The 17435-nt window shown below is 42.6% G+C and overlaps 3 protein-coding genes across 5 annotated transcripts in view; 2 read left to right on the top strand and 1 right to left on the bottom strand.

Moving 5' to 3' along the window:
• Positions 1–2574, top strand: part of FAM65B (family with sequence similarity 65 member B) — a 106588-nt gene extending 104014 nt beyond the window's left edge. For both annotated transcript variants that reach the window (XM_019523816.1, XM_019523823.1), the window contains one exon: positions 973–2574. In XM_019523816.1, the coding sequence (XP_019379361.1) occupies positions 973–1073 (101 nt within the window). In that variant the 3' untranslated portion in view covers positions 1074–2574. The remainder of the gene's footprint in view (positions 1–972) is intronic.
• Positions 2575–4865: 2291 nt separating this feature from the next.
• Positions 4866–10943, top strand: CUNH6orf229 (chromosome unknown C6orf229 homolog). The gene is made up of 3 exons (XM_019518728.1): positions 4866–5067; positions 5647–5786; positions 10427–10943. Exons 1-3 carry the CDS (start codon positions 4866–4868, stop codon positions 10934–10936), a joined length of 852 nt encoding a protein of 283 aa, XP_019374273.1. The 3' UTR covers positions 10937–10943.
• A 4807-nt stretch (positions 10944–15750) lies between these two features.
• GMNN (geminin, DNA replication inhibitor) overlaps positions 15751–17435 on the bottom strand; it is a 22901-nt gene continuing 21216 nt past the window's right edge. The window contains exons 7-8 of one of the 2 annotated variants that reach the window (XM_019523798.1): positions 16079–16326; positions 15751–16040 (exon numbers count right to left, since the gene is read on the bottom strand). In XM_019523798.1, coding sequence (XP_019379343.1) covers positions 16135–16326 — 192 coding nt within the window. In that variant the 3' untranslated portion in view covers positions 15751–16040; positions 16079–16134. Of the gene's footprint in view, positions 16046–16078; positions 16327–17435 lie in introns of both variants that reach the window. The other variant, XM_019523805.1, reaches the window with a different exon arrangement.

The following is a 17435-nucleotide window of genomic DNA, read 5'->3' as shown; positions in this document are numbered from 1 at the left end:
ATCGAGGTCCCAGACACTGCTCCCCACCTGCCTGCAGCCCCGTTCCATCTGCCTGACCATGCACTCTGTCTGTGTGGATCCCATCCGTGGTGATGAATTTGGGGCAGACAAGCTGGGGTGCCGAGGCAGTGGAGCTGGCACCAGCAATGGTGGCAGCTGGAAGGAGCCACCACTGCTGGGGCTGCCGGGAAGCAAGTCTGACTGCCAGGGTGCTCCAGCCCTGCTGCACACCTGGGACCAGCCACATGTGCCATGGCCTGGGCTGTCCCCGCCACTGCCCCTGGACTGGGTGGGACTGAGGGATCTGCTGCAGGCCAGACAAAATCCTTTGGTGGGTAAGATGTGGCCGATAGGCCATATTTTGCTCACCCTTGCTCTAGATGCTTTTATGCTACATCACATAGAATTAAATACCCCAGCTCAGTGCTCTCCCTATAAAGTACTCACTGTTGGAGACATACTGGGCTACATGGACCATTGGTTTGATCCAGTATGGCACTTATGTTCCAATTCTTATTACACAATCAGTGAATTTGTCACACTTGTCTGGACAAGCAAATTAAAAAAAATCATCTCATCCTCCATGCCTTTCCCCATCAATCCATATCCTGCAAAAATGCCTTATGAAAGCTTTTATCTGATGCAAAAGGATCAGCTAGAAGGCAGCCTATTACAGAGAAACAGAGAATGAAAAAAGTATGTTTTATTATACTTGCAAGTGACCAAAATGGTGACTACTCAGCACCCCAGTGACACAGAGTAAAAGGTTTTGAGGAATAGTTTGAACATTCACAGCAGCATTCTGTTTTCCTGGCTGTATTTCCAAATTTGGATTTATTAAATTAAAAGTCCTGGAGGAAAAAAAGTAAGCAATAAAGTCATTCTCGCTAACAAGAAGAAATCTTATTTGCTAAATGTTGTGTATGCAGAGGAAGCAACAATTTATGTATGCTTTACTATTTTTGTGCTCAGGTGAAGATGGGCGGCTGGCATATGAACAGCTGGATAAATTCCCTCGGGAATTTGTTAAAGTTGGAGGCCATCGTGGGACTGAAGCTGCCACTGCCTTTTAGGTGCAAGATAACCCACCTACCATTTTCTAGTGAAAAAGACTGGCTTAATTCACCAGGGTGGTGCTGTAATTTAAACTGCCAGTAAAAATATAATCCAACTTTTGAAGCATGTTATAAAACTGTCCTGAAATGCAGCAGCTTAGATTTTTAAAGAAAAAAAAGCATGCAAAACGCAGCTCCTGAGTTCCTCTTGGCTCTTTGCCATAGCTTGCGACAGAATGGATATGTGCTGAAGAATAATGCTGCTTCGGAGTGAATGATGAGCCTCAGCAAACTTGTATGAGTTTTTAGAAATCAGCATCTGGATACATTTCACAGGACTTTGTACTTTTTTTTGCTGAAGTTGTTGTAAAAGCTTGGAATCTGATGCTGTATCTAAAAAGGAGAAGTGGGAGGCCACTCAAGTAGAATTATAGAGCACTGCTCTCTGCATACTAAGCTAAGTGTCTGATGCCTTGTAGTGTCCCCCTAACACACCACTCAGCTACTCAGTTCTGTTTTAATAATGAAATATGGAATGAGTTTTTTCAAATCAAGCCTTGCCTCCAGAAACAGCATGACGTAAGCCCCAGGGGATGTCACTTCAGCTATTTGCATTAAATGCCTCTGCTGATCTTTTATTTCCTCTCTCTCGCCCTCAAGTAACGAACCACCATTAATCCAGGGATTTACTTGTGCTATCAATCTATTACGTAGGTTTTGTAGAAATAAATGGAAGGTTAACAGAGCTCATTTTTCAAACCAAGGAAAGGCTAATATAGTACAATTAATTGCATAAATCCCTCAAGTTGGTTTTGTTCCCTAGGTAACAATAAGGAGTGGGTTTCACGCATGCTGACTAGTGGATGGCAGCTTGCTATAGTGTAGTTCCATCATAAAGAACAGCATACAAAAAAGGAACTTGAGGCTACAATAAATGTAGTGTGAAATAAATGCATTTTCTACCCATTTCATAAGAGACAGGATACTTCAAGCTGTTGATTACAGACTTTAAGTTAACAGAAAAAGAGGTGAGTGCAATTTTAAGAGAAGGGTGTTCCTGTGCAGCAATTCATTTTACATTAAATACTATTTAGATGTCAGTTAAAGCATCCAGATTTTGATAGACTTATCTAAGAGAAAGGTTACCGAGAATTCACTTCAAAAAGAAACCTTGCGCGCCAAATACACTGGCAGACAGTTTTTGACTGTGAATGTTACAATAATGTACATATATCTGTATATTTATAAATATATATATATATATTATATATATATATTCTTCCTTTCGATTGTTACATTTGTACAGTTTTAAATGTTTACTTGTTTACCAGAGGAAATAATCCCTTTTTATCAAAGGTGAGATAACCATGTTATGGTTTTTATATCATATCTGTTGCATGACCCGATTTCTGCCATGGTGTTCTTTTGTACTGACTTTTGCTTTTTTTTTTGCCATTTAGTTTTGTGGTATTTGTACTCATATTGCCTGTCACATTTAAGTTATAATAAAGAATATTTTTGAAATACTAAAAAACAGTTTTATATTTTGGATGCATGTTTCTATCAGTGGTCCAGGTTTCTCCATACCACCTGAGAATATGTCTCTGTACTAGGAATTGGGCCCTGAAACTCACCACTGATGACTGTAGCTGCCTCAGGACAAAACTCCTTTGGGTAGAGATATAGAAATCAGAGCGTACAGGAATGCCCCTCACCTGGGGCTAGCTTCTGATGGCTGGAACTGGGGTAAACCCCTAATGCAGTTAAAGCAGTAGTTTATTCCTTGTGGCAACTCTCTTCCAAGAAACAGATATTATGAATATTATGAAGTATAAATGCCAGAGCCTAACAAGCAAGGATCACTGATACATGGTCACAAAGATACTTCATAATACCCTCAAAGGAAGGGGTGATAGCACCTCTGTTTTGTCACATGTTGCCTCAATGACAAAAGTTTCATGATGCAGAAGGCAGGGTAGAACTGCACCTTATAAAGAAAATGAATCAGAAACGTGTAAGCTTTCTCAAGTTGCACCTCTATCCTGCTCTCTGCCTGACTTCAGACTAACACAGCTAACTACCTCTCGCTTCTCAAAGTTTCATCATGTTAACTTTACAATCAACACAGACATAGACAACTCCTTTTCAGCATCATGTCAGTTAGTCATGGTTTTTAGTATTGTCTTAGAGCTCTAGGTTTTTACTATTGATGGTACTGGACAAAGCACCAGCAATACTATAGCAAGCATCTTTCAAGTACATCTAATGGTTCTCAACTTTTCTAGACCCAAGGTACTCCTTAGAAAATGCCAGAACTTAGTTTTCACTCATTTTTTTTAACACTATAGATTCCTATTTGAAATCCCTGGGTTTTTATTGTGAATCATGTTTATACACCTAATAGTCCTAACATTGCGTGGCACCCCTTTGAAAGGATCTCAAGGCACCCCAGAGTGCCACGGCATGGTGACTGAGTATCACTGGAGTAGACTGACAAAAGAATGCATATTACACCAAAGTAAATTACACCAAGGTATAAGACAGACAAATGTGCAGCTTATCCTTGAGTAACTGCATGTCAAAAGGCAGCTATTACAGTGCCTCATCACCACTGTATGCTAGGGAAAAAGCTAATAACCTGCTTGCCTTGAGGAAATGACTACCTTGGGATTAACTGCAGATAGACAGACTCATAGATTTACCTGTGATTATTTCAAGTGTAATTTTCCATTTGATTGGGTGTAATGTTACTCTGGGTTAGGAGTTTGCCTCATCTGTACATGGCATTTTTACACTGATATAAATGTATCACCTGAAAGTCTGGACAGGTATGCAATACTACAGCTTCATGGAACTGGACTGAGCAACTGCAGGATACTTGCTTGCTTCTAGTATCATTGGTCCTTGGGTGGTTGACTGGTTCAGTAGTTTCTAGCTCTCAGTGGGCCAGGGGAAGTTCAACTAGCATATTGTTTTAATCAGTGAAGCTCAAAATACATACCCAAATGAAGGGAAAACAACAAAGAGGTGGAGGAAGATGGTTAGCCAACCCCAGAGATGGGTGGAGCTGGTACTCTATATTGCTAGTCTCCATTACCCACCCACAAACTTCAGGCTAGATTTAATTAAGGCCTACAGATTTTTTTAAAATGAAACTAAGGCCTTGTTGTCAGGGAGGGAAGGGACAGGAGAAATCATTGAGTGGCTGGTATTACTTTGACTTCTGCAAAGTCAAAGAAACCATCTTTCCTACAATCTTTTTAAAATACGAATCTATGATTTTGAAAACCTGAGAGGAGTCTGTGTGGCTTCTATTGGTTGTCAAAATGGACCTTGATCAGTTTATGAAAGCGTGATATAATGTGGTGCCTGGGACTTGGCAGCCCAGGCAGTCCCTTCCAGTCCTATGTTCTGTTGTTCCTTCCCTCACTGTCCTAAAGTGAGCCTACAGTCCACATTTCCCAGAGCAGAACTGTTCCTCACAGCACCTGGTCTTTTAAAAGAAGAGAAGGCCTCTGCTTTCAGATACAGGGAGGTAATCATGCATTACAGGAAGTGAGAGTATAGAATATTGATTTGCTAAAATAGATCTCTTATGGTGTCATTAGATTCCATATTGCAACAGAGACCCAGTTCCATTTGTCATTCTACCAATTAACTGTATTCCGAAGTATTGCTTAGTTACTAACACTTTAACAGTTTCCTTCAAAATTCGAAATAATACTTTGGCTTTCCAGTTACTTCCTGTTTAAATACAGAGAATATAGATTTCTGCATTATTACGGAAGGCTTTGAGGAGGAAGCCGAAGTATGTTTAAGAAACTCAAAGGTTGTTATGAAACCTTCATTAAGTCCCTTTACTCTTCTGAGGAGGATGAGCCTGATGATTCAGCTGACAGTGTTTTTCACAGGCAAAATATTATAGTATATGGCACTCAGCTGAGAAGTACAGAGCTGCCCATGGAGCAAAGAGCCAAAGCGGCAGCTAGCATCGGACTGCTAGCATACACAGGTACCAGCATAAGCAGGGGCGTTGAAATTGTAATTCTTCTTTGCTGTTCCAAGGTAGTTTAAGCCAGGATTTCATAAGCAGGGTAAGACTAGTCTCCCACATACGACACCTGAAAGCAGTGTATAAGGACACAATATAAGCCCCAGACCTGTTCTCAGTAAAGCCAGTAAGAAAATTTTCATCAATTTCAATGGGGCAGAATCAGGCTATTAGCTCCAAAAGTGACTGAAGCTTGGGACCCTGATAAGTTTGAAATTATAATGTACAGGTATGTAGGACGTAGACTAAATTCCACTTTGAAGTTCAGTGTTGTAACTCTCAACATTTTTAATTGGGCTTTTTATCTTAACTCACGGATTTGTGCAATTGCATGAGAATCTCAGTTTCCAGTTAAACAAAGATAGGTTTCCAGCCCTTATGGTTATAGAAGAAAGCTTGAAAGAAAGCCTTCAAGGCCAAAAAGCAAATAAATCAACATTTATCATTTGGGTTTGGTTTGAAGCCACTATAGTAATAGTTGGGGCTAGCAATACATCTACTTTTTATCCAACTGCCTGACGCAAGATCATGCTGCTGTAGATTACAACCCTTTCAGCAGAAGCTCTGCTCGAGGAGGACTCTTGATGCTAAGTCTCTGGTTTGAGACCCTGGCTTTCCCAGAGATCCACAGCACCGGCATGTCAGAGTGCTCCTTCTTTGCTCAGCTGCCAGGAAGAAGGGTATTTGTTTCTTCAAAGAAGGTGGGAGGTCAGAGTGCTGACAACCCAAACAGCACAGCAGACAGCTCTGGCTTCAAGGAGTCTTTATTGTGCTACTCCAGTTCCCCCTGTGCTCCCTTGGAGTTCACTCTGTCCTCGCTGGGACTATTTATTTCTCTGTAGCCTGCCCTGCCTGGGACTACTCTCTTTTTTTTGTCCTTCTTAGGTTTTTTCTGTCCTACTGTTCTAACTAGTTTGCCAACAAAACTGTTACAAAACTATAGTAGTCAACATGGGGGCAATGCTCAGCCAACAAAATTAAATGTAAAGTCACAGGGAACCAATCAGGGAGCAGCCTCTGTGGCTGAGCCAAGACTTGCCATCTGCCCCACAGGGGAAAAGGATGCATTGGTGTCCTGCTTTTGAAACTACACTAAAGCATGTTCACACTGTGCCCTGCCAGAGCTGCAGGGTAGAACTTAATCTATTTCATCCCACATGCCATCTCCACAGCAATGAAAGAAAAAAAAACCCCCCAAAAAGTCAAAGTGCTACAGAAATAACAAGACATAGAGAAGGAACGAGATAGGTACTCACCAGCAAGAAGAAGAAAGAAGCAGTCCACAGCTACCAGTTACAAAATGGCCACTTTACAGCTGCAGCTGTTTGGCTCTGTCAGATTTAAAGAACCAACCCTCAGAAAGGCACACTAGGTATAACCACCTGAAGGCTGGAACAGGAGTTGTAAGAGGGACAATGCGCAGAAAGAGGCCGGTGAACTTCCAGGAAGCTGTATGTGAACAATAGCTCTGCATACAAGTGTGCAACATGGTTGGGAACAGTGGTCTCAGCAAAGGTATCACTGCTACAGCCAATGGATAAATACTGTCCAGGAACAACTGGGAAGACTTGATAGGGATGAAATTGTCAAGAAAAGCATAGCTAGGAAAGGAGCTGAAATAGTGTTTGTTTTTTATCAACATATCCTAATTTTTTCTTGTAGCTTAGTTTTGGCAGGGTGTTCTCACCACATTTTCTAAGCTGTTGCTAACTATTGTTATGTTTTCCCCCCTTGTGAGGAAAGGAGAGAGGGAGAGTAAAAATCATAGAGCAGAGGTGGGCAAAATGGCCAATCTGGCCGGCAGCTGGACTTCATTTCCCAGCAGCCCCTACCCGCATGGCTGGGGAGACAAGGCTGGGGTTGCCATGGAGACCAGCCCCAGCCCCACTGGCAGGACATGTGGCAGAGCAGGGCAGGGGGCTGCTTTGGAGCCACTGGGATCTTGCAACGGGGGCAGCTTGCTCGGGAGCCAGGGCAGGACTGTGATCTGTAGCCTGCACACTCCGAGCAGGGGCGTGCAGGCAGGGGATCGCAGCTCTGCTCCTGCTCCAGACCAGGCTGTCACTGCTGCAAGGAACCAGTGCAGAACTGCAATCCCCTGCTTGCATGCCCCTGCTCAGGGCAGGCAGGCTACAGATCGCAGCCCTACCCTGGTTCCAGAGCAAGCTGCCCCCATTGCAAGATCCAAGTGGCTGCAGAGCAGCCCCCTGCCCTGCTTGGCCACACGCCCTGACAGCATGGCTGGGCCTGGTCTCCATGGCAACCCCAGCCTTGTACTATCACAGTACAGGTGTAGTTGGGGTCTCCATGGAGACCGACCCCCAGCCATGCGCAGGGGCAGCTGGTAAATGGAGTCCACTGCCGACTGGATCCAGCCTGCAGGCCAGACTTTGCCTGTCTCTGTCATAGAGTAACATAGAGGTACCTGGGCTGGCTTTAAACAAGTTATCTCAGGTCCTAGAAGCAGCTTAGAAGCTTATTGGATAACTTACCCTGCACTGAGTACTGTCATGCTTTGGTGGGATTGCTTCCACTACCCTTGAGTTCCAGCAGCAAAGACACAGCGTAGAAACAGCTGTAGTCTGCTCAGCAGAGGTGGGTTGTAAAGGGACTCCAGCTGGACTGCAAAAACTTGGATCTTGATTAGAAGTGCTGTGTGCTCTGTGCTGCTGCTTGCAGCCATGAGGTACAGCATGTGCTTCGAGCAATTCTGAAAATCTCCAAGCACGTGGAGCTTCCTAGTGTCACCCTTCGAATCATCTTCACTACGACTTCTGTTCCAACCAGCCGGCTGTTACAGGTTCTGCCAGCACAAAGAACTGAGAGTAGATGCACTCAGAGTTTTGACTGTGTAACTTAAGTAGAGCATAGTAGCGCCAAGTATAACAGCTGTGGGTTATGGAAGGTATCCTGCATCTCCCTGACCTGCACACCTTCCCTTGATGAGAACGACTAATGGGTCAATAGTGTTGCTCTTCCAGCCAACCTCTGTCCCAGATTACATGGCTAGCAGAGGCAGCGTGTGGAGTAGGCAGCTGGGATAGGATCCCAGAACTGTGACCAGCACTGTTATTATTCAGTGGAACTACTTTGACTGTGCTGCAGGCAAAGTGGGATGGTGGGAAAGGTGGAAAGGGCACTACTACCTCCCATTAGTATATCTCATTTTAGAAATCACTCAGACTCAGAGCACAAAGTACCATCTCAGTATTCATGCCCGGGCCAAAAACTTGAGTCTCCCTCAGGGCACAAGTAGCCTTTGTTAAACTGTACTTTGCCATTGCTTTAAATAAACAGAGAAAGTAATAATGTGGGATAAATATTTTCTATACAAGAAAATATGGTCAGGACCTGACTGAAGAACAACAGAATGTGAGCAGCGGGATGGCTCAGCAGGTTCTCAAGCCGTCTGCTCTCCACTTCAAATCTAGTTCTAAAAAAAAAAAATCTCAGATGACCCTCAAAGAGCAGCAAACAAATGTGCACAGCATCCTCCTTGCAGAAATGGCTGGTTGACATATTTATTTGTGTGCAGTCTGCACAACAGGCAATAGCGGGTAACAACACCACGTGCCAGGTGTAGGCAGCACAGTGCCAAATGCTGAGTGATTCCAGATAGCTCCTCCAAGAAGTAGTCGTTACCATATTATGCACATCCTTGGGTGTTACTGCTTGCATAGCCTGGGGAGTTATGTTTAAACTCTCATTTTTGACTTGCCTTATTTGCCAGTAAATAAGCCCATAAAAGATCACACTTTTAGATGCCTTTCTTTCCAGTTTAGAGAAAATAATGGTCTACCAGCTCCGTGCTGAGTCCATGTGTGGAGGATTGCTTTGAAATGTCTGGCATCTGAGGGAGATCTAAGTCTCCATATGGCAACACTGAAGTCTAAAACACTCAAAATATCATCCTTATCAGATCACAGGCATTTTAAGTTAGAAGTGCTAGCACCCAGCATAGCAGCAGATGGGCCTCAGTTCTATGAAAGTAATGGGATATTTCAGTGAAAGACTAGCTTGTGGCTCTGAGCAGTGTCAGAGGAATCAGTCAGCTGGCATGTTTAGGTGTACAACAGTTTGCCTGAATTTTTGAAAATCAGGCCAGATCCCAGCACCAGTCAGTTTATTCTGCCAACCTAAGTTCTTTCTGCACTCTGACTGGTGGTTAAATTGTTTCTCAGTTCCTGTCCTAAGGAATGTTGCTTTATATGACCGTCCCTGGCAAATAAAGTAGTTCCATATACATTTAATACACAACCTACAAACATCCTACAATATGTATAGGAATTAGATGCATGCATATTATAACTATAAATATTATATTAGTCATGAAACGAACAACATGACGCTGTTGTGTATATATGCAGACATAATGCTGTTCTTTATGATGGCAAATGACAGAACGAGAAGCAATGCTCTCAAGTTGCAGCAAGAGAAGTTTAAGTTAGATATTAGAAAAACTCTCCCATGAGGAGGGTAGTAAAGCACTGGAACAGACTACCCAGAGAGGTGGTAGAATCTCCACCCCTGGAGGTTTTTGAGACCTGGCTAGACAAAGCTTTGTCTGGGATGATCTAGTTGAGCAGGCGGTTGGATTAGATCAGGGTTACCATACATCTGGGGTTTCCCAGATGTGTCCTCGTTTTGGGTCCTCTGATCTCCGCCTTTGAGGTTTTTTGAAATATGAACAAATGTCCAGTATTTTGCTGGTAGAACTGAATTTCCCAGCTTGCCCTAGCAGCATGCATGTTTACCAAAGATCCAGGTTTTCCACTGGCTGCAGAAAAACATGGATTTCCCTCTTTACAGGAGGAAACTGGGTTTTCCCTTGCAGGCTGATCATTGACCATCATGGCAGGGGCACTGGTTATACAGTCTATACATTTGACAGCCCCTTAACAGAGGTTGAAAGTAACTAGGAGGGGATAATAAGCCTGGGTAAGCACTGCTACATTGTTGCAGTTAGCTAAAGTGCTGTTCCATAACCTGTAAATGACCTGATACTTAGCAGGATGAGGTGTTGTTGGCACATTTGGCTTCCTAAGGATGTTACTTGGTGCCTCATAGCCTCTGCTGTTCTGAAAAAGTCCAGTTGAGTTTCCCTTGCCAGGACTGATATTTGCAATCCTTAACTTCTTATCTGAGTTCCTAAGGACTGTTTTTCCTAAAATCAATTGCTGTATATACAGTACATGTAAATTAATAGAGTTTAAATTGCCTAATTCAGATTATCCTAGTCATTAACTTTAATCCTCATTCAACAAGGATTAGTTAATTCAGACTGGAGCCAATTTTAATTTTGACATCCATGTGTATATAGTTAACAGCTATAGTCTGGATTAAACCTAAAAAATGTAACATCTATAAACTGCCTTCAATTACAGGTGAACCAAATGCTGGAACATATGCTTCAGAGTATATTCAGGACCTATGTGATATCTTGCTGCTGCCAGATATTTCAGCCAAAGTGAAGATCCTAGTGCTGCAAGGACTGTCTGGTATCTGCTACATAAATTACAACAACCAAAACAAAGCAAAAGACTTAAATCTCACTGATGCTCTTCTTGCCTGCCTTGATGAAGACAAAGATGCCTCTTCAGATAAACCAGAGGGCATCTTGGTTAAATCCTGGACCTGTTACTTCCTGACTGTCATGTGTTACAACAATTTCCCTTACATTAAAATACTTCATGAAAAGGGAGGCGAAATGCTAGAAAATAAGCTGGAACTCCTGGCTAGCTTGGACTGGTCTAGTTGGCCATGTAATTATGCAGAATTATTATCCTCCCTTCTAGGGTTTCAGAAGTCTCAAAATATCTCCAATACTTAAAATGCATCAGCGCTCTTGAAAATTGTTATAATCTGAAGCTAATTGGCATAATCATTTACACGGCATAATAAAAAATTAAGAATGTTAAACTGAATGCCATTTTTTCTTTTCCCCATCTTCAAAAAACTAGTCAGGAATTAAAAACTAACCTGGTTTAATTACCTATCTAGGTACATAAATAGTAAGCCATCTCTCAGCCAAACCTATCCTCTGCTATGCAAGCTCAGGAAACTTTACAGTTGCCAGCCTTACCTTGCTCTTGTACCTTGGGGCAAAGATTTATAGTGAAGATAGAAATTCACCCTTAGAATTAGACCGTGGTCTTGAGAATGAAAGGAGGCCAGAGGTTCTGATTTATAGAGCACCCAGGTTTTATGGATATGCATATAAATACAGGTGCAAAAGAACAAACAACTTACACACCTATAGCCAAAACTGCCATCCTCCAAACCTCTGCTTACCTGCTGTCAAACCTAAAAGGAAGCTGAAGTCTGGAAACATTTTTTTTTCCACATCAAAGCTCCCCAAATGCCTAAAGTTCTGCTTCTGCACATGCCTAGAAACACCCGAGTCTTGGCATTACTGAGTAGCCAAGGACCCTTGTCAGAACCACCTCCAGGATCCACAAACTAGATATTCCTCCACCTATTTTGCTTGAGGGGCTCGATCTGGCAGGCTCTCAGAGCATGTCTAACATATGCTGACCTGCATCAGTGGCCACTGTGGTTAGAGAACTCACCCAGGATTGGAAGCCCTAAGCTTAAGTCCCTTGGCTATCTGAGGAGATTCCAATCCACAGCTCTCATTTCCTAGGAAAGCGTCCTACCCACCAAATTACAAGATGTTTGGAGGGGATGGGGACACATTCAAGAGTCACTGGGCCATGGAATGGGAGCAAGACTATGCAATTTTCAAGCTACAGATTAGAGTACTTACCTGGGAAGGGAGTGTTTGGAGTCCAGTTCCTGCTCCAAGGACTGTTTATGTATTTTATCCAACAACCGTTTCACATGAAATACTGCAAGACTACATTTTAGAGTTAGGCATGTGCTAAGCTCAGCAGAGGATTTCAGAACCTCTTTAAATCTCATAAGGCATCTTTATGCATTCTCCAGGGAAACATGTGCTCTAGTTAAAACTTCTGCAGCGTCTTGTGTATTCAACATCCTGTGCTTCAAAATGGCAGCAGGGGTGCTTTAACTAATGCTCATTTGATGAGCTTTGAAGAGCCCCTACTGCCATTTTGAAGGGAGGGGGATGCTGAATACATGAGATATGGAGGCTGCTGTGGTGCATTAATTAGCATGCTCCAGCACAGCAGAGCCATGTCCCCACACATCTACAGGCACCAAGAGTACCAAAGGCCTCCCTTGTCCCAATCAAAAATCTGCCATCAGATACTCCTACAAACTTTCTAATTCAGTACTCTATGCAACATAAAACATTTCCCAAAGAAGGCAACCCCTATTCCCCCACTGCTGTATTTGTATTGGACATCCCATAAAGCAGAAAATGCTTTGGGAAACTTTCCTATGAAACAGTTTTTAACTCCTTCCAAAGTATGAAATAAAGCTTCCTCACCAATCAAAAAGCCTCCAGTTTGCTGGGAACCAAACTACACAATGTCCAAGAAGTTTTAGTTTAATGTACCAGAAAGACTTTTAAAGCATCCAGAAATCCTTCTTATACAAACAAGTCACACAGTTGCAGCACAAAAAAGGGCAAAAAACATGGCATGTACAAATGCCCTAGATACTTATTTAGACAACTATGGTTCTATAATGCCATGAAAACTCAGGCATTCAAAATGTTAATTATGGTTCCCTCCCTATCCCTTTTAAAGAGGGCTTTATTTTATTTTTTTGCCATAACACTACTGTTGTCCTGACCTGGTCATATCTTTTTATTGCCAACCTTATCCTAAGCTACCCAACAAATTTGTCTTTATCTTAGAATTACAGGAATGATTATATTTAAATTATTGTTCTCTACTTGACTCGTTCTTGAGCTGAAAAGCTTTGAATAGGGATGCACCGATCAAGATTTTCTTGGATGATATGAATAGCTGATTATCAGGGCTGTGCAAAGTTTTGGTTTCTGATTTAATTCAGCGGAGATTTGGCCCAATTCAGTAGGCCAATCCGAATCGAATACGAACTGCTTTGCACACCCCCCCTACCGATCATTAAGTCAGCCATTTCTGCTGATACCGATCCAAGAGCCGATTTACAGGAATGCAGTCCAGCAGTTAGAGCAGCATCCTGCCAGTAAGTCGGGGGGAGGGGGGGATGGGGCAGATCGGGGCCCCCACAGTGATGGAGAAAGTGGGGCCACGGAAGGGGCAGGTGCTACCTAGCTAGGGCAGTGAACAGAATCCCAGAGTTGGGAACCATCCCCCCACTTCGCACCGCCCCTCCTTGGGGCAGCAGGGCTCCTAAGGCAAAGGCAGCAGAACAGACTGCCCCAAGCAGGGGCAGCACTGTGGGGAGGGGACTCGCGAGCTATGGCCACCTCAAAATTCCCTGTAGCCCACCTATACCACCCCTTCCCAGTGCCACTGCAACCTGCCCTGCACAGCTGAGCCTGCCCTGGCCCAGCCCCCGCACTTGGAAGAGGTGGGTGCTGCCCATAACCTGCAGCCCACCCTCACCCTGCACACAAATCCAGGGGGACACATAACCACTATGCTTCCTAGGGGTGCAAGCAGCGGCAGCAGCAGGGACCTGCCCCCCTCCTCATCCCCTGGATGAACCATCCACAGTTCAGTCCTGCTCCCAGCCCCAAGGAACATTCACTACCCTGCCCAGGCAGGGCCTGCTCCTGCCCCACTCCCTCCCTCACTGTGGGGGCCTCAATCTGCCTCCCTGCCATCTGACTTACCGGCAGGATGCTGCTCTCCAAGTTATCGAGCTGCATTCCTGGCTGCACGCATGCTGTGGCTGCGCACATCCGCATGACATTTATTGGTGACGTTTTCAACCAAGATAAATAAGCCGATTATGTTAATTTTCCTGTTATCGGTGTTGATCCGATATGCAACTGATATATCAGTGCACCTCTTGCTTCCAAGAATAGCCCGTAGAAACTTCACTTGGGCTGCTGATTTATAGACTATTGCTATGGGATACACATTTGTCCTGAAGAGCTCACAAATGGTAACTAAAAGTAGTTTGCATAGTTGGACCTTCCAAAACTTTTCAAACTGAGTGTCTAACATGTATCCATCCTCCCTTTAAGTAAGGGTAACAAACCATCCATACTAGTACATAGGATAAATCGAGACATACTCCAGTGACTAGCCCACCCACTCAGCATGATGTAACCCAACAACCCAGATCTGGGCAATTAGCTTTAAGTTTTGTTATTTTTCATTAACATTTACTGCAGCCTGAAATTTGGACTTCTCACCAAGAAAAATGAAATTAGAGCTCAAGTGCTGGCAGAGAGAATCATAGGTCCTTAATAATATTCATTACTAGCAACTGCTTCCACCTTATTACAAGTTTCTAGTTGAATTAACCATCTTTTGGGATGGGAAAAGTTTTAGTGAATTCCAAAAGTATTTTCATTTTTTACCTAAAAAGTGGATGTTTAGAACGCCAATCAGACCTAGCCATCATGGTTGGTGTAGTGCATATGCTTTAATGACAAGGTCCTGTAAAAACTTAGTAGCAATAAGTAAACAAGTTTGTTCTAGTTAACATATGGGCCACATACAGGGTAGTTCAGGCATCTCACCAGAGCCAAACATATTAAGCAGTCTTGCACAGAAGGCCATCTCCAGTTGACCAAGCTGTAAATGGGTATTTGTTCACTTGAGCTGAAGATCCAATAACAAGCAGACATTAGCCACATCACTCCTCTGCAAGATAGTGACTGTGGAATGCCTTCTTCATGCTCATTGAGTAAGCCAGTTGCAAACAGGCAGTTGTGTGTGTGTTTTTTAAATTTACGTTGCTGTAGCTTAAGACAAGAGACAGGTCAATTCTACTCTATAGAGAACTTAGTGATAGGCCGCATTCCACAGCACTTACAGCATCATCCTTCAGTGATTCTTTCAGCATTGAGAAATTATCTAGTCCTTGAGCAGACAAACAGACAGGACAAATAGGCCCAGAACTTATTTCAGAATATGGAGTTAAGTAAGAAGTGTTATGCTTCCTTGTTCTTGGACTAGGAAACTGGATATTACTCATACATTTTCTCCCTCTTCCCCACTGCTCCAGAACTGTATAACAAGCTGTACTAGGTTCAAGCAGGGCACTTGTAGGACTTTAAGCAGTGGTGTTATTACAGATGTTTGGTAATGACATTAAGTGTCTGTAGTGGTAACTACTTAATTTTCCTATGAAGAACTTAATTTCCAGATTTTGTCACTAGCCTTCACTGTGAAGTTTGAAGTTAAGGACTCAACACTATTTGTGCTACATATCCCCAGCAAACTCCAAGGACAGCAAGAAGCTAACTACATGCCAGCTACAGCCTTAGCCTGTATAATTAGGAAGAGCTGTAGTGCCATGATACTACTTCAATAGCCACATGTTGTTACACAGCACAAAGTTTGACACTTGCTCTAAAACTTACTAATCCCATCTTACTGCAGAATTCTTAGAGGCCCTCCTGTGAAATGGTTTGTTCCTTTTTCCACTTAGGGTTTAATACAGCAGAAGGTCTACAAAACCATTCAAGTTGTGGGGAGATCTGGGTGGCACACATCATAGCACACCAAGTATTATGATCACACTGATGGATTGCTCCACCGCTACACTTTCAAAAAGGACACCATAGCAATGTTTTCACACTGATCAAGCAACAGAAAGGTTGCAGGAGTAAAGTTTATTTAAATCAAGTATGTGAGACACACAGTACGTCTCAGACCAACTGATAACTATTTACAAAACAAATTAGAAATATATAGTATTTGCATTTATACAAGTGACCTCTAAAACCTTGTTTAGGCAGTATACAAATATTTCCACTGCTACATATCACCAGTTAAAATCTGCTGCATCATCTTTAAAGCTTCCACAAAATTCAACAATTGTACCTGAGGTAAGTTTGGCAGTAGGTTTGTCCAAGAATGAGTTCAGAATTAAGAAAAAAAAAAAAGGATGAAATAAGAGTAATAAAAAAAAAAAAAATAAAAAAATGGAAGCTGCAAAACACAAACCCTGGCTATTTACATTTCCAAGCTAGTTTCACAGACTTCTTGGGTTGTTCACACATGAGACTGTAGCATTCTCCTCAGAATAACGTGACTTTGAAGACTCCTCTTCTGAATCACTATTTAAATTACTTCCCAAATCCCTCTCCTCATCCTCCTGTTTAAGTTCTTCCAAGTCTAGATCCTTTAATGCTTCAAGGCTGTCAGGTACCTGCCCAGTCAGTCTCTGGAAGATACAGGAGGAAAAATTATATATAGGACATTAGCAGTCAGTTAGAATATAAATTTTGATTTCTATAAAATGAAGCTTTTTTTCTCCAATTAGTCCAGTGTTAAACCATTCTTTGACGTCTCACCCAGAAGTGCTATTTCCAGTCTGCAGCTGTATCTAGTTTGCTTGAGGCTTTCGAGAATGCCTAGGCAAAGTCCATTTTGCCAGAAGTGAGTTTACCAAACTTTAAAGAAAGTATTTTCCAAATAAGGTTTTATTTCACTATATTGCCATGGCTATCTTTGATCCCGATTTTACATATACATTTTTTTCTTCCATCACAGCAATATAAAAAGAGACGGCTCTTTCTGAAGTGCTACAAGCCAAGTGTTTTTTGTTTTGTTTTTCAGAATGGACCTGTTGATTCTTGACCTGAGAAGAGCAAATGTTTAGAGGTCATTGATATTAGGTGAATCATGACAATCACCTACCCTGGAAATCTTCAAGAGGAGACTGGACAGTCACCTCGCTGAGGCCACCCGACCCCCAGTTGTCTTTCCTGTCTAGTGCAGGGGGTCTGGACCCAATGATCTTGTGAGGCCCCTTCCAGCCCCTGACAATCTATGAATCTATGACTAGTTCAAACTTGACAGGGACCTGTTTTCCAACAACCATCTGCCACACCTTTATTATACTAAATAGCTAAGTTAGCCATTTTACTTTGAGTAAAAAATAAAAAACATACACCACCCCAGGCAAGCGTCCTCTGAAAAATGCGCAAGACCAAACCATCATTGCCTCCACCCTGCATAATCCTCACTAGTTCAGGTCTATTTTTTTAAAATCCTGCTACAACCTAATGTTATCTTGTTATCCAGATGAACAAGAAACAGAAGGATTATAAAACAGAGGTAGGCTTGAATTTGTACTAGTTCAAGCAGTGAAACTGCAATAGAAATGTGTCAGTTGCTCAACAAATGCTTAAAGCTTCTTATTACACTTTATTTGTGATCTAGTAGGCTGCTCACATGTAACTGGAAACTACCTAAAGTTAGGCCTTTAGGTCTCAGACTGTCTCGAGACAGGCTTTGGCTTCCTCGACAATGACTGGCACATCACAACAA

The sequence above is a fragment of the Gavialis gangeticus genome, unplaced genomic scaffold (assembly GCF_001723915.1).
Source record: "Gavialis gangeticus isolate Ggan-Ray unplaced genomic scaffold, GavGan_comp1, whole genome shotgun sequence".
NCBI classification, from domain to species: domain Eukaryota; kingdom Metazoa; phylum Chordata; order Crocodylia; family Gavialidae; genus Gavialis; species Gavialis gangeticus.
The sequence above is the reverse complement of the archived record's forward strand: the minus strand, read 5'-3'. Positions and strand labels throughout refer to the sequence as shown.